The sequence below is a fragment of the Procambarus clarkii genome, chromosome 88, assembly GCF_040958095.1.
Source record: "Procambarus clarkii isolate CNS0578487 chromosome 88, FALCON_Pclarkii_2.0, whole genome shotgun sequence".
NCBI classification, from domain to species: Eukaryota; Metazoa; Arthropoda; class Malacostraca; order Decapoda; family Cambaridae; genus Procambarus; species Procambarus clarkii.
In genome coordinates, this window is record NC_091237.1 from 17894120 (window position 1) to 17921730 (window position 27611).

The 27611-nt window shown below is 45.7% G+C and overlaps 1 protein-coding gene and 1 long non-coding RNA gene across 15 annotated transcripts in view; one reads left to right on the forward strand and one right to left on the reverse strand.

Moving 5' to 3' along the window:
- LOC138359021 (uncharacterized) overlaps positions 1-27611 on the reverse strand; it is a 246153-nt gene that overhangs the window by 78369 nt on the left and 140173 nt on the right. The gene's annotated exons all lie outside the window — the stretch shown is intronic.
- LOC123745813 (ankyrin repeat and SAM domain-containing protein 1A) overlaps positions 1-27611 on the forward strand; it is a 166253-nt gene that overhangs the window by 53754 nt on the left and 84888 nt on the right. For 5 of the 14 annotated variants that reach the window (XM_069317617.1, XM_069317615.1, XM_069317616.1 and 2 more), the window contains 4 exons: positions 3338-3451; positions 12324-12497; positions 13297-13647; positions 21269-21394. In XM_069317617.1, coding sequence (XP_069173718.1) covers positions 3338-3451; positions 12324-12497; positions 13297-13647; positions 21269-21394 — 765 coding nt within the window. The remainder of the gene's footprint in view (positions 1-3337; positions 3452-12323; positions 12498-13296; positions 13648-21268; positions 21395-27611) is intronic. The other 9 variants (XM_069317625.1, XM_069317626.1, XM_069317627.1 and 6 more) reach the window with 3 other exon arrangements.

Sequence of the window (27611 nt, forward strand, 5' to 3'; positions counted from 1 at the left end):
TCTACGTGCTGGTAGACGCCATATTCCTCCCCCCCTAGGAAGTCACCATCTACTGGCTGGTAGAAGCCATATTCCCCCCCTAGGAAGTCACCATCTACTGGCTGGTAGACGCCATATTCCTCCTAGGAAGTCACCATCTACGGGCTGGTAGACTCTCAACCCACTCCTAGGGCTTGGGCATCAGTACCCACGACTGTACGGTTCTGTCCCTCATCTTTACTTCGGCCTACACTTCCCCTATCCCCTTGTCCCTATTGGTGTGTTAATGGCCCTGTAAAGCTTACGTCTTGGGGTCCCTGTGAAGCTTGCTGTGTTCTGGGGTCCTGTGAAGCTTGCTGTGTTCTGGGGTCCTGTGAAGCTTGCTGTGTTCTGGGGTCCTGTGAAGCTTGCTGTGTTCTGGGGTCCTGTGAAGCTTGCTGTGTTCTGGGGTCCTGTGAAGCTTGCTGTGTTCTGGGGTCCTGTGAAGCTTGCTGTGTTCTGGGGTCCTGTGAAGCTTGCTGTGTTCTGGGGTCCTGTGAAGCTTGCTGTGTTCTGGGGTCCTGTGAAGCTTGCTGTGTTCTGGGGTCCTGTGAAGCTTGCTGTGTTTTGGGGTCCTGTGAAGCTTGCTGTGTCTTTAAGTCTTTTGAAGCTAGATATGTCCTCAGCCACTGTGTATGTCCCAGGTCTCATACAGCTTGGAGTGTCCAGCTGGGCTGTGTGTTCTGTTTCCTTTTGTTGGAGTTATTGTTTTCCAATTGTTTACACTTGTGCTCCCTGTGTTTACACTCATGCTCCCTGTGTTTACACTCATGCTCCCTGTGCCTACACTCATGCTCCCTGTGTCTACACTTGTGCTCCCTGTGTTTACACTCATGCTCCCTGTGCCTACACTCATGCTCCCTGTGTTTACACTCATGCTCCCTGTGCCTACACTCATGCTCCCTGTGTTTACACTCATGCTCCCTGTGCCTACACTCATGCTCCCTGTGTTTACACTCATGCTCCCTGTGCCTACACTCATGCTCCCTGTGCCTACACTCATGCTCCCTGTACCTACACTCATGCTCCCTGTGTTTACACTCATGCTCCCTGTGCCTACACTCATGCTCCCTGTGTTTACACTCATGCTCCCTGTGCCTACACTTGGTGTAGGTACATTGCGCCTACAACATGGTGTCCCGTATTGCATTATTGATGCTCAGGTGTGTAGTTTTGTGCATAGCGGTGTTTCAGGTGTGTAGTTTTGTACATAGTAGTTGTACCTCAGATGTGTAGTGGTGTACACAGTGCGTTCGCAGTGGTGTAATGTATGCATTGGTATTTGCAGGTGTGTAGTGTTGTATATAGTGGAGTGTAGGCCTGAAGTGTGTAGTGATGTATCAAGTGTGTAGCATTATACAGTAGTGTATCAGGTTTGTAGCGCTATACACTAGTGGTGTCCCAGGTGTGTGTAGCACTGAAGTGTTTCAGGTGTGTAGGTCCTGACATTTATGAATTGCAGCGAACCTCATTTACACAATTAGTTGTGCATTGGGATCATGAGTATTATGAGTTTATTTCACACAATTATGAGGTCGTGCATGAGTGAGATGCAATCTTTTGGCATGCATGTCACTCACTAGGGCTCGACACAGGGCTCCTCACCAGTGTGGAGTCCTGTATTCTCTCTCTTCTTCGGTAAATGTACAGGATCCTCAGTGCCTATCTCCTGTGATTTCGAGGGTTACCTGTCTCTGTCTAGGCCTCCGGGTTGAGGGCATTTTTAGGTAGCCAGGTTAGTGGTGCTGGCTCCTTGTAGTCCTGTGAACCACTTCTTGCTCCTCAAATAATATGTACATTGCTCTTCGAATAATATATATACGTACATTGATAATATGTAAAAAGAATATATATACATGAAGTTCATGCATACACATTTTGAGTAACACAGTTTAATTCTGTTAGGGATCATTGGCAGATGTCCAAACGTTGAATTAATAGGTTTGATTTAATATTAATAGGTCTGGTTTAATATTAATAGGGCTGGTTTAATATTAATAGGGCTGGTTTAATATTAATAGGGCTGGTTTAATATTAATAGGTCCGGGTTTAATGTGAATAGGTCCAGTTTAATATTAATGCAGCAGTTTTGGTACTAATAAAGTTCTGGCTTTTACTGAGAGTCAGGTCTTATTAGTTTCTAAATCATTTTCTTGCAACTTTTGAAGTACTGTATGTACTACACTTGTATTCCAAATTATGATTGATATAAATAGCTATATATATCAGCTACTGTATGTAAATCCCCCAATGCTCCACAAAGACAACACAACCAAAATGTTTGTTTAACGTTCCCACAACTTTCTTGTTAACATTCCTGCACCTTTTTTTCAACGTTCCTACAGCGTTCATAACGTCATAACAACATACAACAAACACTGTCTTTGGTAAACATAATGTTTGTGTTTACAAACACACTGTGGTTGTGTGTTTGCTGGGTTTGTCCGAGACAAATCGGTATTGGCTGCATATTTCTCTTGGGTGGTTTAAATGGAGCTAAAACCTGAAAATATAATTTTTTTATTTTTTTTTTATATTTATATAAAACACATTTATAAAAATGCTGATGGTGACGATGGTGTTTAGTTTTGAGATATATGCTGGTACCTGAAAAAAATATACATACACCTAAACATACATTCATGCATATGTGTGTGCATACACAAATGGCTTCTCTCTGGAACCATGCCAATCATGGGTCGTTTCGCACAGTAAACCTGAGCATGTCATAAGAGATGGAAGCCAAGTTGTATGGCATTTTGTGCACACCTGCACTTCTGTTTTTTTTTCTTTACATTGGCTTCTAGCATATTGTTAATGCTGTTGTCCGTCTTGTGGGTTGCAAAGCAGCATTTGTTGTGTATTATTTGCCTCGTTAAAACATTGCTGTGTGTGTGTGTGTTTGGATAAGGCACAGTGGGGGTTTTATATTTAATTATTTGGGGGGGGAGGGGGTGTTTGTTTTGGGCGCTTGTGTTTTATTAATAGTTTTTGCGTTTTATTTTTTGTTTATTAATGATTGTTTTCTCCTGTCTTTCTCTCTTGCAATGCCTGCGTCGTCCATGGTGATCATCACTGCTCTCTCTCTCTCATGCGTGCACACACACGCGTGCACACACACACACACGCGTGCACACACACACACACGCGTGCACACACACACACACACACACACACACACACACACACACACACACACACACACCCTTGTCTGCTCACCTGGAACACTGGGATTGGCTGGCCTACCCCGACAACTGCTGCCGTCTGACCTGCCCACTGACCTGACTGGGCTTTGGACTGGCTGTGCTGGCCCCACCAGCCACTACCGCCACCCAAGCCGCCTCGCCGCTCCATGTGCCCGCCCTCCCCTACCCCAGATGCCGACCAAGAGGCATCCACCTATGAGACAATCTACTTCAAGGGTCAAGATCAGGTAAGATTCGTTTTCTTACCAGTTTTTGCTGGGTGAGTGAGTCGGAATGTGTGTGTGTGTGTGAGGGTGTTTTGTAGTCTTTTTTTTCAAGCACCACATTTTATGTTTATACGGGGGGTTATACCAAGATTATGGGCAAGTGCCAAGTGGTGTGTGTGTGTGAAGAAAGTGGTAAGGCAGGAGAAAGTTTGGTGCTGCATGATCACCACTGCTGTTGTAACGTTGCTATAAGGGGGGGCTTCAAATTTTATCACAGCAGTACCTTGGGTGCTGCACTGCTGGGGGCCTAGTTGTTGTTGCTGCAATGCTGTTGAGGGGAAAGTTAGGGGGGGGGGGCAACAGTGCCTGCATAACCTTTATGCTGTTGCAAGAATGCTGCAAGACTTTACTGTTTTTACAACAGTTCCACAGACTTCCAGCTGCTCTTGAAACAGCGAAATATATAACTCAAAATGGTGGTCCAATCAAGCCTGTTAGAAGGATTCGACATTAAAAAAAATTAGGAGTTTTTCTTACACAGGTGGGTACAGGAACAGACAACTTCTGGCTTTGTAACCTGACAAAGAGCTTCATTCTCCGAATTTTTTGTTTTGTTTCATTGTGCGTTCGAGTTATGTGGTGTAAAAACAGCATCATCCATGGATAGGGAAGGGGGTCAGGGGTTATGACTTTTCAAGATAGTAAGCTGAGAGGGCATCACTGAAGGGGGGGGGGGGGAAATAAGTGTATTGTATAATTTTTTTACTTTATTAATGTATCTTGTTCAGTTCATGGGTATTACCCCATTTGAATATCATCTTCCGGTTACATGGGGTATTGAATGCTCCAAAGGAATGGACCCTCTTCTGAGACCTCCAGTTTTCATTGGAGGCTTCTTGAGGTTATATTGAGATGATTTCGGGGCTTTAGTGTCCCCGCGGTCCGGTCCTCGACCAGGCCTCCACCCCCAGGAAGCAGCCCATGACAGCTGACTAACACCCAGGTACCTATTTACTGCTAGGTAACAGGGGCATAGGGTGAAAGAAACTCTGCCCATTGTTTCTCGCCGGCGCCTGGGATCGAACCCAGGATCACAAGTCCAGCGTGCTGTCCGCTCGGTCGACCGGATCCCAAACCGGCTCCGGCTCCGGCTTTGGCTGAGATTGAGAGCCTAGCCGAGAGGTTAGATCAGTACAGTACTATATTATGTACTGTGTGATGCTAAGGAGTTTGTTTACACAGTATTTAATTTCACTACACTACTCTAGGTGATAAACCTGCATATGCAGTACAGTCGATGTAGGTCCTCTCGAGTAATTTTTTTAAATATACCTGGAGGGTGGGGGATGTCCGGGGGCCTGAAATCCCTCGTACGTCAAAGGGGTTTCATCCCATATAGCTCATTCAAGCAAATTCGCACTGCATTGTACTGCGTGACAGTTGAGTTTACCTGCATTGCACTGAGTATTGTTTGAGGGTTAGTTTATATTGTAGCACATGATACTCAAGAGTTAGTTTTATTGTAGTCCATAATGCTCAAGGGTTTGTTTATATTTTATCATATGATGTTATTAGGTTAGTTTATATTGTAATACAGAACACTAACATACCTTTATCCCATGACAGTCATGAGTTTTACAGTTTCACTTTTCTTAAAGGTACAAGGCACTTTTGATATATTAAGTAATAACTGTTTTAATTATTAATATTACTCTTATTCCTATTCTTAATATACCATTTTTAATCATATGAATGGTGTGATATATCTGTGAAAAAAGTATTTGGAGCAATGCTGTTACTTGAACCAGCATTCTAGTGACTCCCAGGGCTTGCCTTAACAAGCCTGGGGCCAGATTCACGAAATCACTTACGCAAGCACTTACGAACGTGTACATCTTTCCTCAATCTTTGACGGCTTTGGTTACATTTATTAAACAGTTTACAAGCATAAAAACTAACAATTCAACTGTTGTTATTGTTATAAACAGCCTCCGGTGCTTCGGAGCTCATTAACTGTTTAATAATTGTAAACAAAGCCGCCAAAGATTGAGAAAAGATGTACAGGTTCGTAAGTGTTTGCGTAAGTGCTTTCGTGAATCTGGCCCCTGGCCATGATAGGACAAAAGCTAATCAACCTGGAACTCTGCTGAATCCACTAGGAAGGTCTTGGGGCCCCAACTGGTGCCTCCATTACTTGTAGGCTATTTACAAAAGAAGACAACCTGGTTGTAGCAGCAGTTGGGGGCTTCCAGACCTCTACAAGAGTTTCAGGTTGAATAGCTTTTGTCTTGTCATGGCCAAGTTGGTTAAGGCGCAAGCATCTGGTAGTCGCGACAACGTTGGTTCAACTCTCACTTTTACTCCGAATGATTTTATCGTTTTTAATATTATAAAAAAGAGGTAATTATACAGTTATATTGTGCATGACCTACACAATTGCTTGAAAGTTTTTGGCCGCGAGTTGTGAAAGTTGGCGCTGAATGCTTCATTCATTTCTTTGTACCGTAGTGACTGTAGCATACTGGCTGGCCACTGTTATTGTTGCTGGTGCAGTTCCACAAGGTTTGCAGCCAGGCTCCCTGTTGCCCTCAGCTCTGCCTCCCTCTCGTCTACGGTATCTGTGTTAGTTGTAAGAATAATGCTTAGAAATGTATCTCGGTGTTCCCACTTATGTCAGTTTTCCTTTTTTTCCCCAAGTCAATGTTACTTTTCTTGCATACTTGAGGCTTTTTATTTTGTTTATCAGTTCAGATTTATTGATATATTTATAAAGCATTGCCTAAAGGGATTATGTATACAGATTTTAATTAATATATTTATAAAGTATTCCCTTATGCAGTAGTTTTCAATTAATTGATTTTGATGGTGAGACCATCTTTGAGACCATCCATCACCAATTGCCTATTGGTTTCAAATTTAATTACGGTTGTGCAAGGAAGATATATATATGGTCATTTTGTTAAATGACCATATATATATTTCCCTAGTGGCAGATTTTAAAACCTGTCCAAAATCATCAGTGAGGGAGGCCCAAGAGTAATACCTGGAAAACTAATTAGAGTAGTTGTTGCTCTAAAATTTCAGCACATTACCCTTATGTAGGGGGGGATTATGTAGGTAGTTTTTACCCCCCCCCCCTCATGACCACCACACACTACCACCACCACAACATATCTATAAGCAACGGTCAGTATAGATTTTGACCCTTGCATATATGCTGACACTTGACTCTATACTGATTCCTGCTGATTTACTAATCCCTGCTTATATAATTGCCCCTGCTGATATACTGACCCCCTGGCTCTATACTGATTGCTGCCTCTATACTGACCCCATACACCATATGCTGACTCTCCTAGCTCTATGTTGATCCCTACCCCCATGTGCTAACCGCTACACCCCCCATGTGCTGACCCCAACACCCCATGTGCTGACCCCCCTACACCCCATGTGCTGACCCTTACACTCCATGTGCTAACTCCTACACCCCATGTGCTGACCCCAACACCCCATGTGCTGACCCCCTACACCCCATGTGCTGACCCCCTACACCCCATGTGCTGACCCCCTACACCCCATGTGCTGACCCCCTACACCCCATGTGCTAACTCCTACACCCCATGTGCTAACTCCTACACCCCATGTGCTAACTCCTACACCCCATGTGCTGACCCCCTACACCCCATGTGCTAACTCCTACACCCCATGTGCTGACCCCCTACACCCCATGTGCTGACCCCCTACACCCCATGTGCTAACCCTTACACCCCATGTGCTGACCCCTACACCCCATGTGCTAACCCCCTACACCCCATGTGCTAACCCTTACACCCCATGTGCTGACCCCTACACCCCATGTGCTAACCCTTACACCCCATGTGCTGACCCCTACACCCCATGTGCTAACCCTTACACCCCATGTGCTAACCCCTACACCCCATGTGCTAACCCTACACCCCATGTGCTGACCCCTACACCCCATGTGCTAACCCCCTATACCCCATGTGCTAACCCCCTACACCCCATGTGCTAGACCCCTACACCCCATGTGCTGACCCCTACACCCCATGTGCTGACCCCTACACCCCATGTGCTAACCCCCTACACCCCATGTGCTGACCCCCTACACCCCATGTGCTGACCCCCTACACCCCATGTGCTGACCTCTACCACCTCTCTCCCCCGCATGCAGTCCGACTATGATAATGTGGACACCGTATGTATCTCGGGTGTTTTTTTTTGTTACCTTTATTTTTGTCCCTCTTCTGCTCCGTCTTTTGTCCCACTATTGCTGTGCTTCAGGATGATTTTGTCTCACTGTTGCTATGCTTCAGGATGATTTTGTCCCACTGTTGCTATGCTTCAGGATGATTTTGTCCCACTGTTGCTGTGCTTCAGGATGATTTTGTCCCACTGTTGCTGTGCTCCAGGATGATTTTGTCCCACTGTTGCTGTGCTTCAGGATGATTTTGTCCCACTGTTGCTGTGCTTCAGGATGATTTTGTCCCACTGTTGCTGTGCTTCAGGATGATTTTGTCCCACTGTTGCTGTGCTTCAGGATGATTTTGTCCCACTGTTGCTATGCTTCAGGATGATTTTGTCCCACTGTTGCTGTGCTTCAGGATGATTTTGTCCCACTGTTGCTGTGCTTCAGGATGATTTTGTCCCACTGTTGCTATGCTTCAGGATGATTTTGTCCCACTGTTGCTGTGCTTCAGGATGATTTTGTCCCACTGTTGCTGTGCTTCAGGATGATTTTGTCCCACTGTTGCTGTGCTTCAGGATGATTTTGTCCCACTGTTGCTGTGCTTCAGGATGATTTTGTCCCACTGTTGCTGTGCTTCAGGATGATTTTGTCCCACTGTTGCTGTGCTTCAGGATGATTTTGTCCCACTGTTGCTATGCTTCAGGATGATTTTGTCCCACTGTTGCTGTGCTTCAGGATGATTTTGTCCCACTGTTGCTGTGCTTCAGGATGATTTTGTCCCACTGTTGCTGTGCTTCAGGATGATTTTGTCCCACTGTTGCTGTGCTTCAGGATGATTTTGTCCCACTGTTGCTGTGCTTCAGGATGATTTTGTCCCACTGTTGCTGTGCTTCAGGATGATTTTGTCCCACTGTTGCTGTGCTTCAGGATGATTTTGTCCCACTGATGCTATGCTTCAGGATGATTTTTGTCCCACTGTTGCTGTGCTTCAGGATGATTTTGTCCCACTGATGCTGTGCTTCAGGATGATTTTGTCCCACTGTTGCTGTGCTTCAGGATGATTTTGTCCCACTGTTGCTGTGCTTCAGGATGATTTTCTCCCACTGATGCTGTGCTTCAGGATAATTTTGTCAAACTGTTGCTGTGCTTCAGGATGATTTTGTCCCACTGTTGCTGTGCTTCAGGATGATTTTGTCCCACTGTTGCTGTGCTTCAGGATGATTTTGTCCCACTGTTGCTGTGCTTCAGGATGATTTTGTCCCACTGTTGCTGTGCTTCAGGATGATTTTGTCCCACTGTTGCTGTGCTTCAGGATGATTTTGTCCCACTGATGCTATGCTTCAGGATGATTTTTGTCCCACTGTTGCTGTGCTTCAGGATGATTTTGTCCCACTGATGCTGTGCTTCAGGATGATTTTGTCCCACTGTTGCTGTGCTTCAGGATTTTGTCCCACTGTTGCTGTGCTTCAGGATGATTTTGTCCCACTGATGCTATGCTTCAGGATGATTTTGTCCCACTGTTGCTGTGCTTCAGGATGATTTTGTCCTACTGATGCTATGCTTCAGGATGATTTTGTCCCACTGTTGCTGTGCTTCAGGATGATTTTGTCCCACTGATGCTGTGCTTCAGGATGATTTTGTCCCACTGTTGCTATGCTTCAGGATGATTTTGTCCCACTGATGCTGTGCTTCAGGATGATTTTGTCCCACTGTTGCTATGCTTCAGGATGATTTTGTCCCACTGATGCTGTGCTTCAGGATGATTTTGTCCCACTGTTGCTATGCTTCAGGATGATTTTGTCCCACTGATGCTGTGCTTCAGGATGATTTTGTCCCACTGTTGCTGTGCTTCAGGATGATTTTGTCCCACTGTTGCTATGCTTCAAGATGATTTTTGTCCCACTGATACTATGCCTCGGGATTTTGTCCCACTTATGTTTTGCTTCAGGAATATTTTTGTCCCACTGATACTTTGCCTCAGGATTTTGTTCCACTTATGTTTTGCCTCAAGATGATTTTGTCCCACTTACACTATGTCTCAGGATGATTTTGTGTGCATAATTATCGTTTATTAACATGTTTGGTTGTATAAGTTGCCTTAATTATATGTGTTAATTGCTGTTTAGATAGTTTCTCCTCTTTATCTTTTGTGGAGGGAGGGAGGGAGGGAGTTATCAAGGGAAAATGCCAGGCCATCAGTTCTTGTGTTAGTACTCACCTAATTGTACTCACCTAATTGTGCTTGCGGGGGTTGAGCTTTGGCTCTTTGGTCCCGCCTCTCAACTGTCAATCAACTGGTGTACAGATTCCTGAGCCTACTGGGCTCTATCATATGTGTGTGTGTGTGTGTGTGTATATAATGTGTGGCTTGAATGCTACGGGCGATGAGCAGTGTGTGTCTGACTGGAGTCAGAGTGTCACGTCATCACGTCCTGAAGGCCTGGTCGACGACCGGGCCGCGGGGACGCTAAGCCCCGGAAGCACCTCAAGGTAACCTCAAGGTAGGTTACTAGCGGCGTGCCACGGGGTGGAGTTCTTGCCCCGGTACTGTTTTTCCGTTGTCAATATGAACGATCTACCAGAAGGAATACAAAATTATATGAACATGTTTGCTGTTGGGAAGATGAGAAACTTAAGAGGATTGTCATGCCCTTCAACGAGCCATATTAAGTGGAGCAACACTTGGCAGATGGAATTTAATGTGAATAAATGCCAGGTTATGGAATGTGAGATAGGAGAAAATAGGCCATACACGAACAAATTATGTGGTAAGGTTATAGAATGTTTTGATGAAGATATCCAGGAATGGTTTTGAATAGAAAAACTGGCACCTGAGGGCCAGATAGAGAACATGTGCGATGTTTTCCAACATCAGAGTCGCTTTTAAATACATAAGTGTCAAAATATTGAAGAAACTGTTGACCTTCGTGAGACCAAAGCTGGAATATGCAGCGGTTGTGTGGTTCCCATATCTCAAGAAGCACATAAACTGGCAAAGGTGCAAAACCATGGCTTCCAAAACAGAAAAACAAGGGCTATGAGTAGAGGCTAAAGGTTTTAAATATACCAAAGCTAAAAGATAAAGAGAACATATGATCACTACATACAAAATACTAACGAGGGGTCGAGAAAATTAAGTGTGTGTGTGTGTGTGTGAATCGCGATGGTCAACATAACCCACAACTTGGGTAAACACGGGTATTTAAATAACGGCAATGACCTTGTTACGGCGTTGGGTAGATGATTGAGCTGTTAATATTCTCTTATAACCACCCCCCTCCCCTTTTTTTCTAAGACTAGGGTTCATAAGGAATGTCAAATGACGTACATCGTGAAATTGCAAGCAAGAGCTGTTAATCTACCTCAGTTCAACTGAAGCATGCTCCTAGAGACTCATTTATTTCATGAGAAAGTAATTTGAAACTATTACATAGGAAACTATCATGAAGGAACTATTACATAAGGAACCTGGTGAAACTGCATGCAAGATCTGTTATCCTACCTCAGCTCAGTTGAAACCTACTCCTAGAGGTCTATTTATTTCATGAGCCTGTTATGTATGCACCAGTAGGAATAAGCTGTATTCATTATCAACATTAGATAACGATTATGACACCTGATTAATCTTTGTATGTAGTGGGATCGGGTGGCTATAGATAGGAGCTGCCTCGTACCAGCCAATAGGCCTTCTGCAGTTACCTTTATTATTAAGTTCCTATTATATAACCCCCCTACTCTCTTCTACAACTCCCTGAGGCCTACTTTTACCGTCTCGTCTGTCAGACTAGGGATTAACATCTTACAGCCCTCAAGGTTGCATTTTCTCTTGGTGTTTACAATTATTTGAGTAGATAGAAGTGTGTGTGTGTGTAATCTCCTGTGGGCTGCACTGGTATGATGGTATACACGTTGAATAATGAGCTAGTATGATGGTATACACGTTGAATAATGAGCTAGTATGATGGTATACACGTTGAATAATGAGCTAGTATGATGGTATACACGTTGAATAATGAGCTAGTATGATGGTATACACGTTGAATAATGAGCTAGTATGATGGTATACACGTTGAATAATGAGCTAGTATGATGGTATACACGTTGAATAATGAGCTAGTATGATGGTATACACGTTGAATAATGAGCTAGTATGATGGTATACACGTTGAATAATGAGCTAGTATGATGGTATACACGTTGAATAATGAGCTAGTATGATGGTATACACGTTGAATAATGAGCTAGTATGATGGTATACACGTTGAATAATGATGAGGTGCTCCTCTCGTCCATAGAGGACACAAGAAAATGTATATATATATATATTCTGGTTAGCATTGTAAATGTGTGGCCACGTCTGTGGCAGAAAAAAATAAATCGATAAAAAACAAAAACATTCCAGTCTTGCATGTTTGTGTCTTCATGTCGTGTATTATTCAAAGTGTATATTTATACACTGTTGCATTGTAAGTGTCTTGTTTATACTTTTTTTTTGGTAAGCTTGGCACTCTGTTTGCTTTACACTTTGCTTGTTTGCCTGCATTCTGTGCGTGTGCGTTACAGCTTACTGTAAGATGGACTGTAGGAACAGCTTCTATTACGACATAACTTTCGTGTATTGGGTAAATTGTAACTAATTCTTTTGTATTTGTCTTCTTGTCCCTGCCCCTTGCTGCCTCCAAATAGTCCGACTACGAAAATGTGGATGTGCAACAGCAGCAGCAGCAGCAGCAGCAGCAGCAGCAGCAGCAGCAGCAGCAGCAACCAAGTCGGTCCAGCTTCAGCCATGTTCACGACAGCTCTGACTCTGACTACGAGACGCCGCGACCGCTACACGCCTCTCATGGCCATTCCAACAGGGTGAGTGTTTGGTCTGTTCGCCTTCCCTCCCTCCCTCCTGCTGTCATCCGCTCCTGTTCTTGTGGGTACACACACACACACACACACACACACACACACACACACACACACACACACACACACACACACACACACACACACACACACACACACACCACGCACCAGCCTCCCGCTTGTCTCCTCTACCATCTACCACATATTGTAAATCTACCACACTGTAGCTACTTCCCACTCGTCACCTCTACCATCTACCACCGCAACTGACTGTCATAAACAACCTATGTTGATATCCATAGTATTAACTAACAAGTGCTGTGGTTGAGCTTCGCCCTAGAGGCTTGGTGACCGGTTGATACTGGTGCTACACGCGGGGGGCTGAGCCCCCCCTTCACACCCTCCTGTGGTAGGGTACTTTGGAGGGGTTCACACTCCAGCAGGTGGGGCGGGGTGTGTATCTTCACAAGGGCGAGGCTGGGGTGTGGGCTCTTATAACACCTGTGTTAGTCTCAGAAATGGGTCCAATTACCATCTCCCGCTTAGTAACTGTACTAATTGAGAGTTGGGGGGGGGGGTATTGCAGTGTACTCGCTAGTAGCTTGCAGTGCTGCTGTTACCTCGTGGCCTGTGCTGTTATCCTCCCTTATTATATACTGTCACGTTGCTATATTGCCTCTCCCCTCCCCCTTGAACATGTGTACCTTGAGTGGTGAGACTCACTCACTCACCGGGAACACACTTAAAGGTGGGTGTGAGCTACCCTTCACCAGCCCCTACACCCTCCTGTACCCTCCCTCGCCAGATGTACAGCACCATATCCTTCAAGCCGATCAAGAGCCGCCGCACCTCCAAGCTCAAGGACCCTCACGTCTACGAGAACACCATCCACCGCTACGAGAACCTCAAGGAGCGATTTCAGACGTTGCGGGACAAAAAGGACCACCACCACAATGAGAACATCTTCCCGCCCCATCGGCCAGACACCTTACGAGATCGCAACGAGAACCTGCGCGACAAGAACGCCCTGACCATGCCCAGGCGGCCGAGGGCATCGTCAGCGTACGCCAAGATCGGCTCCAGGGCGGACTCGTCGGACGATTCAGACGGCGACCAGCGGCCCAGGTCCTTGGAGTTCCGGGAGAGCAAGCCCAAGGTAAGTCGCTTCTGCATGCCCTCTCACACTCCCTCTCACATGGTAGATGCATGGTGCACTCTCTCTCTCTCTCCCCCCTGCCTGCCTGCCTCCACATTACCTGTTGCGTGTTGACCGCAGTGTTTCCAACTGCTTCGTTATAAGTTCGATGAGAGAGAGACTATGGCATAATATATTGTTTTAATTCCACGGTATATGTTCTAAACGTTGGCTCGCTTTTGTGGTGTGTGTGTGTGTGTTTGACTTGCTACATGTTTGACGTCATCATGTGCGCGAGTGACATCTGGTTGTACACACACACACACACACACACACACACACACACACACACACACACACACACACACACACACACACACACACACACACACACACACACATATACGCAGAGCAGAAGTTTGCATCGAGACTCGTCGCAGCGTTACGAGGGATGGGGTATGAGGAGCGCCTTAAGGGACTAAATAGGTACCTGGGAGTTAGACAGCTGTTACGGGCTGTTTCTTGGCGCGGGGGGGGGGGGGTGAGAAAAAATTGATTGACAGTTGAGATGCGGAGTAAAGGAGCAGTGCTCAACCCTCGCAAGCACAACTAGATGAACACACACACACACACACACACACACACACACACACACACACACACACACACACACACACACACGCATACACGCACACACACATACCTACCTTGAGGTGCTTCCGGGGCTTAGTGTCCCCGCGGCCCGGTCGTCGACCAGGCCTCCTGGTTGCTGGACTGATCAACCAGGAGACATACAGGGCAACCAACCAGGGCATACACACACATACACACACTCTCTCTCTCTCTCTTATCCAAATAAACCAAATACACACACCAAATAAATAATTCACACACACACACACACACACACACACACACACACACACACACACACACACACATTGCCTCCATTCTTATTATGAACATTAAATAAATATCAAGGGCATGATTGGGCATCGTTTTGTATAGTACATAGTAGCAAGAACCTTGGTGCTTGTGTATAAGATAAAGGCTGGTTTAGTGTGTATATATATATATATATATATATATATATATATATATATATATATATATATATATATATATATATATATATATATTATACACTATGCGCATCATGCCTAAATGGTCTCCAAGCCAACATGCATCAGAAAACGCTTCACCCTTGAAGGATTCGAACCCAGTCACCCAGGTCCTCAATACCCCCTTGGCGTGTCTAGTACCACTCGGGGCCAAACTGACTCTACAAAAGTATTGGAAGTCGTCTGTTCCTTAACGCGCCTGGAACACCATATATATATATCATTAAACACTAACTTACTATTAATTTTCTTTTTGATAATTTCTATTCTACCCAAATATCTTCTACCATCTGGAGGGCGAATAAACACTAGATCATTTAATCTTTCCATTTTTCTTCGACGTTTCATCAGCAATGTGACATCTTCAGGAGCACACTCCTGTTGAACTGGCATAGGTACACTGAACTTTCAACGATTGATTGATTGATGAAGATTAACCCGACCCAAGAGGTGGCACGGGCATGACTAGCCCGTAATTTCGAGGAGAAATCAACCCTTTCGCCTTTCAAGGAGAAATCCATTTATAAGTGTGGGTACACCTTACTCTTCAATACAACTAACAATACACCTTCATCGTAGGGGGGGGGGGTTGAAGGATAGAGTGAGGGGTCATTGACGGTTGACAGGACTATGGACGGTTGACAGTACTATGGACGGTTGACAGTACTATGGACGGTTGACAGTACTATGGACGGTTATATATTGTGTACTACCGTCCGTAGTAGCTATAGCTACTGACAGTCCTGGATGTTGTTGTTATAGATTCAGCTACTCGGAACAGGTTCCAAGTAGCACGGGCTATGGTGAGCCCGTAACTTACCTGGCACAGGAGCGGGGCAAGTAGCACGGGCTATGGTGAGCCCGTAACTTACCTGGCACAGGAGCGGGGCAAGTAGCACGGGCTATGGTGAGCCCGTAACTTACCTGGCACAGGAGCGGGGCAAGTAGCACGGGCTATGGTGAGCCCGTAGTGGACTTACCTGGCACAGGAGCGGGGCAAGTAGCACGGGCTATGGTGAGCCCGTAGTGGACTTACCTGGCACAGGAGCGGGGCAAGTAGCACGGGCTATGGTGAGCCCGTAGTGGACTTACCTGGCACAGGAGCGGTGCCCCAGTCCCGGAAAGTTGAATTACTTACATATTTAGATGTATTGATAGACCTAGAGGTAAGGTTGGGTAAGGGTGTGTTTTGGTTGGGGGGTCCATTGAGGGAGTGTTTGTGGCGGGGGAGGTGTCCAGAGTTCGAGTGTTCTAGTGCCCAGATAAATGGCAAATCCCTACAGGTGTGAGAAAGTGATTGGGTGATTGGGAGCGGTGAGGAGGATTCGAACGAGCACAAGTAACGTAACTTGGGATTTTTTTTCTCATTAATACATCGCGCTAATGTCATTTCTTCGTGCATTTATCCTTGTCTAGTTATCTTATTATTATTAATTATCTCTGTTATCTACCAGAATTGTATTGTAAATAAAGTTTACTCAGAGCCTGAGCTTACTCTTAATTCTTAACTAACTAGTTAGCTTAACTAACGGTACACAAACACCCCCACGGCGTGTATAACCTTAACTAAATACACCCGTGAATATTATACACTAATGTATAAACATACACTCGGAGGGAGGGAAGGAATTGAACTATCAGGGGGAAAGCGCCAAGCCATTACGACTATGTAGCACTGGGAAGGGGGGTCGGAATAAGGATTTGGGATGGGACGGAGGGAAAGGAATGGTGCCCAACCACTTGTGTGAATGGTCGGGGGATTGAACGCCGACCTGCATGAAGCGAGAACCGTCGCGCTACCGTCCAGCCCAAAAATGGTTGGAAGAAAACTATTAGGAGAAAACGCCAAGCCGTTACAACTATAACAGGTCTCGACCTCTGCGTTAAAATTAGGTTGTTTTTGTGAAATCAGAAAGCGTCTTAATTTTGACGCTCTCTCCGACTAATGAGCATCAGATGGTGGTGGTTACAGTCAGATGGTGGTGGTTACAGTCAGATGGTGGTGGTAGGACAGTCAGATGGTGATGGGTGCATATAAGCCAGCATGATCGTGTTAGGGGGGGGGGGAGTTACGGGATCACCATAACCCGTGCTACATGGACATTTCGTTCTGAGTAGCTAAATCGACCACCACAAGTGTTAGAGAGGTAATACTGTGCAGTTAATGGGGGTGAGTTACCAGGAGAGGTACTGTAGGTGTAGGGGATGTTGGGGGTGGTGGTGGTGGGGGTGAGTTACCAGGAGAGGTACTGTAGGTGTAGGGGATGTTGGGGGTGGTGGTGGTGGGGGTGAGTTACCAGGAGAGGTACTGTAGGTGTAGGGGATGTTGGGGGTGGTGGTGGTGGGGGTGAGAAGTGGGGGGTGGGTGGTGGGGGGGGGGGAGAAGTGTGCTCCTCTGCTCGTGACACGCTAATTTGCCCTCAAGCATGTTCCTGCACGCTATTCTCTCCGCCTCTGCATGCTATTACACTCATTTCTAGTGGCGCTGTTGCACTCTCATGCTGCTGTTGCGTGCTGTAGTGTGTTGCACGCTCGTGCGGTAGTGTGCTAGCGTGTGTGTTGTGCACTCAGGCTGGTGTGTGCCGGTGTACAATGAAGAGACCTGCGTGAGTGTTAAAATGTCCATTTTTATGTTGCAAACTCGCTTCTGTTGTCTTAAAAGGTAGTTACATGTTCTCTTGAGTGAGACTTAAGGTTCGTAACAGAGTGAATGAGTGAATGAGTGAGTGAGTGAGTGAGTGAGTGAGTGAGTGAGTGAGTGAGTGAGTGAGTGAGTGAGTGAGTGAGTGAGTGAGTGAGTGAAGAAAGTGATTGTCACGTTGCACTGCGAGAAAGCAGATTGAAGGAGGGATACAAATGGAATTATTGTTGATGGTTGGTAAGGTGGAAGCGTATGGTATGGTTGAGTGGTTACCTGGAGAGTATTGTGGGAGGTTGAGGGGGGGGGGGGAAAGAGTTGCTTGGAGTCAGTGTCCTCACATTGGTGGTTCATCAGGGAACCTTTCCGTGTGTGTGTGTGTGTGTGTGTGTGTGTGTGTGTGTGTGTGTGTACCCATCCAGTTGTGCTTGCAAGAGTTGAGCTCTGGCTCTTTGGTCCCGCCTCTCAACTGTCAATCAACTGGTGTACAGGTTCCTGAGCCTACTGGGCTCTATCATATCTACATTTGAAACTGTGTATGGAGTCAGCCTCCACCACATCACTGCCTAATGCATTCCATCCGTGAACTACTCTGACACTGAAAAAGTTCTTTCTAACGTCTCTGTGGCTCATTTGGGTACTCAGTTTCCACTTGTGTTCCCCTTGTGCATGTACCCTCTGTACTAAACAATGTCTTTATCTACCCTGTTAATTTCCCTTAGAATTTTGTATGTGGTAATCATGTTTCCCTGAACTCTTCTGTCTTCCAGCGATGTGAGGTACAATTCAAGCAGCCTTTCCTCCCAACTCATACCTCTTAGTTCTGGAACCAATCTAGTGGCATACCTTTGAACGTTTTCCAGCTTCGTCTTATGACACGGTATGGACTCCATGCTGGGGATGCATACTACAAGATTGGTCTTACATATGTGGTTACCAGGTTCTAAATTATTCCTTACACAAATTTCTAAAGGCAGTTCTGATGTTAGCCAGCCTCGCATACGCCGCTGATGATATCCTTTTGATGTGGACTTCAGGAAACAGGTTTTGTGTGATATCAACTGGTTCGTCTTTCTCTCTGTCCGTTTCGTGGAGAACTTCGTCTCCCATTCAGTACCCCATGTCTGGCTTCCTGTTCCGTACACCTAGTGTCATTACTTTACATTTACTTGAGTTGAGCTTTAGTAGCCATATGTTGGATCATTCATTCAACTTGTCTGGGTCATCTCGTAGCCTTTTCTGTCTTCCTCTATCTTTATCCTTCTCATAATTTTTGCATTACCAGCAAACATTGATAGGAACGAGCCTATTCCCTCTGGAAGAGTGGAGATTCCCTCATTTACATATATCAGAAACAGGTTAGGTCTGAGGACTGAACCCTGCGGGACTCCAATAGTGACGTCTCGCCACACTGAGACCTCACCCCCCTCAAAGTGACTCGCTGTCTTCCGTTGCTTGGGTACTTATTCATTGGATAAGTATCCAATGAATAAGTACCTATTCCTTATCCAGTGGAGTACCTTCCCTTTTATTTCTGCCTGCATCTCCAGCTTTTTGGCAATCCAAAAATATGCAGTTTGCCCACCCTTCTCTTTGTTGCTTAATTATTTTGTCGCCTGGTCATAGAATTCTATTAATCATGTGAGGCAAAATTTACCATCCCTGAACCCATGCTGGTGGTGTATTGCAAAATTCTTTTTCTACAGATGTTCTGCTAGTTTTTTTTTCACAGAATCTTCTCCATTACCTTGCATGATATGCAAATTGGGGACACAGGCCTGTCATTCAGTGCCCCCTGTCTGTCTCCCTTGTATATTGGGGCTACATTAACCGTCTTCCAAATTCTTGCCAGTTCTCCTGTTTCCAGTGACTTCTTATATGCCATTGAGAGTGGTAGGCACAGTGATCCTGTTCCTTCTATTAGTATCCATGTTGAGTTTTCATCTGGTCCTACACCAGTTACAACATCCAACTCAAGCAAATGTTTCCTTACCACCCCCCACTGTTAATCTCAAACTCCTCCAGTGGTGCCTGGTTAGATATTCCTTCTCTTAGCCCAGGAACTTCTCCTTGCACTACTGTGAAGACCTCTTGGAATTTGTTATCAAGTTCCTTGCTTACTTGTCATTTGCAGTCAATCTGTGTGTCCCTATCCTCATCTTCGTTACCTGTTCATGCACTGTTGGTTTTTCTTCTAATGTGGCTGTGCAGCAATTTGGTTTGGGTCTTTACCCTATTTGCTATGTAATTTTTGTACTGTCTTTCTGCCTCTCTTCTCACCCTGAGCAACTCACTCCTGGACTTTTGTTATCTTTCTCTGATCTCTGGTGTCATGTTATTCTGTAGTTTCTCCACACTCTTGTACTTAGTTGCTTTGCCAGCTTACATCCCCTGATTAAACCATGGGTTCTTCATTTGCATTTATTTTTTCCCCTTTTGGACTGGGACAAACTTGTCTGCTGTCTGCTTACACTTCTGGGTGATGTAGCCCATCATATTTTGAGCAGACTTTCCTCTGAGCTCTGTCTCCCATGGTATATTTTTTAGGAATGTTCTTATCTCATAGTTTCCCTTTCGGTATGCCTGCCTTTTGTTTCCTGGGCCCTTCCTTCAGTACTCAAGCCTCAGCACACTGTGATCGATCATTCCCACGGGGGCGTCGAAGTTGATTTTCCAACTTCGAAGTTGTCTGAAGGTAAATTCACACCAAAATGAATACCAGGTCAAATCTAGCTGATTCATTGTCGCCTCTCATTCTTTTGGGTCCCCTGACATGCTGGCTTAAAACGTTTCTTGTTGCCACATCCAGTTGTTTAGCTCTCCATGTTTCTGTACCCCTATATGGTTTTTTGTTCTTCCAGTCTATCTTTCAGTGGTTGAAGTCTCCCATGATAATCAGTGGGGGAGCAGCGAGAGCATGGAATGGAGGAGCAGAGGGGGCATGGGATTTGGGGGGGGTCATTTAGGAAAGGAGATGGGGAATGAAGGGAAGCCTGGAGTGGGGGAATGGGGAAGGGTATGGGGTGGGTGGAACAGGAAAGGGCATGGGGTGCAAGGAACAGGGGAAGAGCATGGGATGGGGGAACAGGGGGACTATGGTTTGGATAGGGTCTTTAGGGGTTAGAGAGACATAGAAGATGATTGGGGAAAAAATTGTGTGATGTGATGGTGGGTGGATTCTGTTATTTTCCTCTTTGAGGATGCTGGCCTGCTGGTGGAGTGTTTCCCACTCCCACTATGAGGTTACTGAAGATACTGAGCCTGTGGCTTCCCATTCCTTTGACTCTCTTCTTGCTTCTGCTATCCTCTGTCTTCCCTCATCATGTCCCTTTGCAGAACAATATCCTTGTATTCCTTTACCCGAAGAAGATTGCTCTTCCTGGATGGGATTGCCTCTTTCGTTGCCGCACTCGTGAACACTATCTTTATCAGTCGCTTCCATTCCCTCTTGAAGCTACCTAGCCTGAAAACTTTTACCTACATTCCCTTAAAAGGTGTCCACTGTGGTGGCACATCACTCGGGCAGGAACCTGAAGAAAGCTGAAGGTTATTAAGCCTTGTTGGTGGTTGTATTATTATTATTATTTTTGTTATGGTGTAAATAATGTCATTGCGTTTGAAAACAGGTCATTGTTAAGGGGAACTCGCATGAAATATTTTAGGTTGTAACTAGGACAAGTGGCCCCAATGTCAGTGGCAGCCGTGTTCCCAGCAGTGGGTGTGAAATAAAGTTTACAAGCGGTGCCGTATGTGGGGCGTGGCACTATTTGGGAGTGACTGCAGTTAGGTTTGGAGTGTGGGTTAGGGATGAATGAAAGAGTGGGTTAACGTGAGAAGTGGGCGTGTGGGCGTGGCTGAGCGAGGCCTACTGTACCACCCACAGATGAAGCAGCAGCCTATGAGCCCCACCCACTACCAGCAGCCGCCGACGCCAGACCATCCGCCGCCTTCCGCCCGTCAGGCGCAGATCTCCATCCACGCCAAGATGCTGTGCGTCTCCCGCCCGCCCGTGAGTACTCTGCCTACACACACACACACACACACACACACACACACACACACACACACACACACACACACACACACACACACACACACACACACACACACACACACTCGTGCACCAGCTTGTTGTTATGTTGTACCCGCGTAGGGTACCGCGCAGGTGTAGCATCATGGTATACCACATAACTATGCCATCGTGGTATAGTCTGCAAGTGTATAGAGTGAGGGTGTAGGGTGGTGCAAGTGGTGGCAGTGGTGCGGAGAGTGCCAGCCTTCACCACACCCCCCACACACAGGGACTCACCGCCAGCTCGTCTTCATCTTCGCCAGGTCCCTGTACCCTCCTCAACATGGTCGTGGTCGAAGCTCCGGCTTGGGACGTCTAGCATTCTAATCTAACCCAAGGAAACCTAACTGAACCTAATCTAAGCCTAACTGAACCTAATCTAAGCCTAACTGAACTTAATCTAAGCCTAATTGGACCTAATCTAAGCCTAACTGAACCTAATCTAAGCCTAACTGAACCTAATCTAAGCCTAACTGAACTTAATCTAAGCCTAACTGAACTTAATCTAAGCCTAACTGAACTTAATCTAAGCCTAACCTCAGCTAAGCCTAAGGATGCCACTGCATAAAACGTTTTAATTACTTATTTTTTTTCCTCAAGATAATTAGACATTCAAAATGACTTACGTTGACTTACAAGCGTAGTGATAACTCATAAGTAGTACATACAGGTATATAAGTACTGATTATGTAGTAATTAGCACAATGGTTTGCTAACTAGTGTAGTTTGCTAAGGTGTTACACAACAAGTGTCTTGTATTGCTGTAATTCCTTTGGGGGGGGGAAGTCCTGGGCAGAGGCTGGTATCAAGGTCCCCTCTCCCCCCCCCCCCCCCCACAACACTTGCCTAACTACCGAGGTACTGATTTGCTGATATATAGGTGAGGAGAGGCATCGGGGGAAAGAAAACTGCCCATTTGTTTCTGCCTCGACCGGGAAATGGAACCAGGGGCTCTTCGGACTACAACTTCCGAACGCTGTCCGCTCGGCCACGAGGACTGTGTGTTCGTGTGTGGTGTGAGTCAAAGAGAGAGCAGGAAGGTTACCCAAGACTTTGCTGCTGTATATTTGACCTGGTGGTGAGACACGCTGTCAAGGAGACGAAGATGGAACAGCATTATTAGCCTCCACACTACTGCCACACCGCGTCACGACTGACCTCGCTGGCTGATTGACTGTAGCGGCGGCAGCAGAAAGGGGGACGAGCACTCGGGCTTCGATCTGGGTTTATAGTATAACCTCGACCCAATCATTTGGACTGGTCGGTAGAGCGACGTACGCGACTTCGCTTTTTGCAAGAACGTAAGAAAGTGCCTCTGTTTTATTGACCCTAAACGTTCACTCCCTGCCCCTCCCCCCCATCCCCCAAGCACCTATCGTTGCTGATGCATCGAAAACGTCGATATTACGATGCTTTAATTTTTGGCTAATACGTCACATATTAACGTATTGGGTCGATAACGTAAATAATGTGTTAGGTGAGAGAACTCAGGATTGGTCTGGCTGTTATTGTTGTTATAGATTCAGCTACTCGGAACACAAAGTTCCAAGTAGCACGGGCTATGGTGAGCCCGTCTTCATTTTTTTTCTTGGCCCTTGCGTGCAACGGTGGTTATGTAATGTTGTGTTTGGATAGGAGGGGGGAGAGGTGGGGGTGTGGGGTTGACCTAGTGGGGGATGTGTGGGGGGGGAGGGGATTATGACAGCTGTGTCGATGAGGAGTGAGAGGGGGGAGGGAGGGAATGAGACACCCCGCCCCTCTCCGCCTCCTTCCCTCACTGCGCCTCGACCACACTTAACTGCGCATCTTACCACGAGTCTTCTTAGTCTTACTAAGTCTTCTTCTCCTTCTTCTAATTCAGTCTTTGTCTTATCCTCTTTCTTTGTCTTTTGTCTTCTTCTTCCCCTCATCCTCTTGTCTTCCACCCCATGCCCATTCTTGTCTTGCCCCTCTTCTTAATTTTCTCTTTACATATTAACATCTCCCCCCCCCCAGTTTCCCCCTTTTTTGGGGGGTCTTATCCTTTTACTCATCAACAACAACTTGTCCTCTTGGCCCCATCTTCCTATTGTCTTGACTTATCCCCTTTTCGCAAGAATTTTAAAAGGAGGGTTTTCCTGAAACTTTGTTCTTGTATGTTGTGGTGTTGGGTAGAGTAGCCGGTGCTGGTTCGAGGGATGTGACAGGGCTAAAGGATATGTCATGGGTGTGATGCAGCTGTATTCTCGCTACATCACAACAACACAAGAATTAAGGAAAAGGGAAAGAATTATCAAGGGAAAGGGCCAAGCCATTACGACTATATAGCACTGGGAAGGGGTCAGGATAAGGATTTGGGATGGGACGGAGGGAAGGGAATGGTGCTCAACCACTTGTGGACGGTCGGGGATTGAACGCCGACCTGCATGAAGCGAGACCGTCGCTCTACCGTCCAGCCCAAGTGGTTGGGCGAATTAAGGAAGAGAATTAAAGAAATTGCAGAAGGCCCATTGGCCGATACGTGGTAGTTGAACAAATCCACAAGGGCAGTGATCAGGGTTCGAACCCCGAACGTCACGGCGGTTGTGGATTTGTTCATTTGATGCATCACACTATTGTGATTTCTGTGTGTAATGAAGCAAGGGCGAAGAGGGAGAACCGCCTGTTGACAGAGCTCGGGTGCATGGGGGAGTTGTGTAAAACCCTGGTTTGTGTCTCGGAGAGGCTACAGGACCCGTGGTAGGTCAGGATGATTTCCCGGTTGCAATTCTTTTACCATGTCGTAGCTCAGTCGATTAAGGCAACGTCTGGGATCCTCTCGGACGTAGGTTCGAACCCTGGTCACGGCCCTTGTGGATTTGTTCACTAGATGCATTATGCTATTGTGATTTCTGTGTGTAGTGTAGTGTGATATGTGCTAGTTCTTTTTTATATTTACCAAACTCAGTCGTGTGTGTGTCTATCCTACGCTTGAAACAATCAGGTGATCCCACGTTTACTATGTTAATCGGTAATCTGTTCCACATGTCAACAACCCTGTTTCCAAACCAGTATTTACCCAGGTCTATCCTAAATCTAAACTTATCCAATTTATATACATTGTATCGTGTTGTATTTGGTTTTGATATATTGAAATACCATATTAATATCCCCCGTTGTTACGTTCATTTATACACTTTTACACTACTTACTTCATCCCTAACTCTTTGCCTTTCTTGAAAACGTAAGTTACACATTTTCAATCTCTTCATATGGAAGGTTTCTAATTTGTGGCGTTTTTTTTTCGGGCTCACCATAGCCTGTGCTGCTTGGAATTTGTTGTTCCAAGTAGCGAATCATTAACAGCAACATTGTGGCGCTTGTCATCCTTCGCTGAACGCGTCCAAGTGAATTTGTCCTGGTTGATACCTGGTTGATGGGGTTCTGGGAGTTCTTCTACTCCCCAAGCCCGGCCCGAGGCCAGGCTTGACTTGTGAGAGTTTGGTCCACCAGGCTGTTGCTTGGAGCGGCCCGCAGGCCCACATACCCACCACAGCCCGGTTGGTCCGGCACTCCTTGGAGGAATAAATCTAGTTTCCTCTTGAAGATGTCCACGGTTGTTCCGGCAATATTTCTTATGCTTGCTGGGAGGACGTTGAACAACCGCGGACCTCTGATGTTTATACAGTGTTCTCTGATTGTGCCTATGGCGCACCTGCTCTTCACTGGTTCTATTCTACATTTTCTACCATATCTTTCACTCCAGTACGTTGTTATTTTATTTTACTCTACAGTCCACTCTAGAGTATGTCAACCAAACATCAGTTTTCGCAATCAGACCCCAATTTTAGTACCACCCAGCTGATATCCATAACCCTTTATGATATCAGGGTTATGATACACTGATATCATAACCCTCCTAAGTCTATACAGTAATGATAACTTAGCCTCAGAACCTTGCATTTGTCAGCATTAAACTGCATTTGCCAATCTTTCGAACATTTCAAAGACCTCTGGTATCAACCAGGTATCTGTAAGATAGTTTTGAATCATTTTGAGTCTTCCGAGTTTCACGCCAAATTTTCGTAACTTTTGCACATTTACAAATATAGTCTATTTACGATTTACACAATCCTGAATGTAAATCGTTTACATACGTGGCAAATCAGAGAGGTCCCAGGACAGGGCCTTGAGGCATTCCACTTAATACCAGTTTCCTACTCTGACTTAACTCCACTTATACTAACTCTTTGGTGACTAAATTACATTCCAGAAGATGAACAGACGACGACGTTTCGGTCCGTTCTGGACCATTATGAAGTCGATTAAGAAGACTCTAAATGGTCCAGGACGGACCGAAACGTCGTTCTTATCATCTTCTGGTGGTCATCATATCTTCAGCCCCGTTATTGTGATTCATCGTCGGCACACTAACTCTTTGTTTGGAGTAATGTAACCGTGTTCTGAAGATAGCATTATCTTAATCGCATTATGATTATCTTGTCCCATTTAAGATAGCATTCTAGATAGCGTGAGCCTCTGCCTTATTAAGTCAGTGTCTTGGTGTGGGTGTTTTGGGCGTTGTGGGTTGGTAGAAACATAGGTTCGAGCCTTCCACACGGCACCACCAGGTTTTGTGCCGCACAGTATGAAAAGCTTTGCTGAGAGTCGAGCTCTTTCCACTGTCAACTGCTTCATACATGCTGGAATAGAAGGCAAATTGATCAAACATGAGCGGCTCTTAGGAAAAAATAATTTTGTGGGTCATATATATTTTTCAAGGTGTAGACGAGTGGCTTTTGTGATTGACGATAGACGTTAAGTTCAACGCAAATGATCTCCCTTCACTTGGGTTGGACGGTAGAGCGACGGTTTCGCTTCATGCAGGTCGGCGTTCAATCCCTGACCGTCCACAAGTTGATGGGCACCATTTCTTCCCCCTCGTCTCATCCCAAATCCTTATCCTGACCCCTTCCCAGTGCTATATTCTCGTAATGGCTTGACCCTTTCCACTGATAATTCCCTCCCTCCCTCTTCCTTAATTTTTGTATTCACCTAGTTGTATTCATCTAGTTGTGCTTGCGGGGGTTGAGCTCTGGCTCTTTGGTCCCGCCTCAACAGTCAATCAACAGGTGTACAGATTCCTGGTTGATACCTGGTTGATGGGGTTCTGGGAGTTCTTCTACTCCCCAAGCCCGGCCCGAGGCCAGGCTTGACTTGTGAGAGTTTGGTCCACCAGGCTGTTGCTTGGAGCGGCCCGCAGGCCCACATACCCACCACAGCCCGGTTGGTCCGGCACTCCTTGGAGGAATAAATCTAGTTTCCTCTTGAAAATGTCCACGGTTGTTCCGGCAATATTTCTTATGCTTGCTGGGAGGACGTTGAACAACCGCGGACCTCTGATGTTTATACAGTGTTCTCTGATTGTGCCTATGGCACCTCTGCTTTTCACTGGTTCTATTCTGCATTTTCTTCTGAGCCTATTGGGCTCTATCATATCTACACTTGAAACTGTATATGGAATCAGCCTCCACCACATTACTTCATCACTTCCTGTGTGTGTGTGTGTACTCACCTAGTTGTGCTTGCAGGGGTTGAGCTCTGGCTCTTTGGTCCCGCCTCTCAACCGTCAATCAACAGGTGTACAGATTCCTGAGCCTATTGGGCTCTATTATATCTACACTTGAAACTGTGTATGGAGTCAGCCTCCACCACATCACTTACTAATGTGTGTGTGTGTGTGTGTGTGTGTGTGTGTGTGTGTGTGTGTGTGTGTGTGTGTGTGTGTGTGTGTGTGTGTGTGTGTTCTCTCTCCATGAACACTTTTTTACGCTCACCAGTGGACAAATTTCACGCCGGTATCATGAATGAGTTAATTAGTCTTTTTAATTAATCTTGTAATTTTGTAAATCAGTCCTAGTTGATGGTATTGGAAGACGGGATCAGAAAAAAATGGGTTTGGTCTGAATTAATGACCAAATTCATTACGAAAAAAATTTATATTGATACCCCCCCCCCCCCCCCCCCCCCAAAAAAAAAATGTCGATGGGCGATTTTTTGTTTGTGTTTTTTTGTTTGTGTTTGTTTGTTTGTTTGTGTTTTTTTGTTTGGCAACGTCACTTTTTGTTTTCTGTGAACTTTGTGTGTTTATAATGCAGTGTTGAATGGTGTGTTGAATTGTATCGTCTTGTATTGT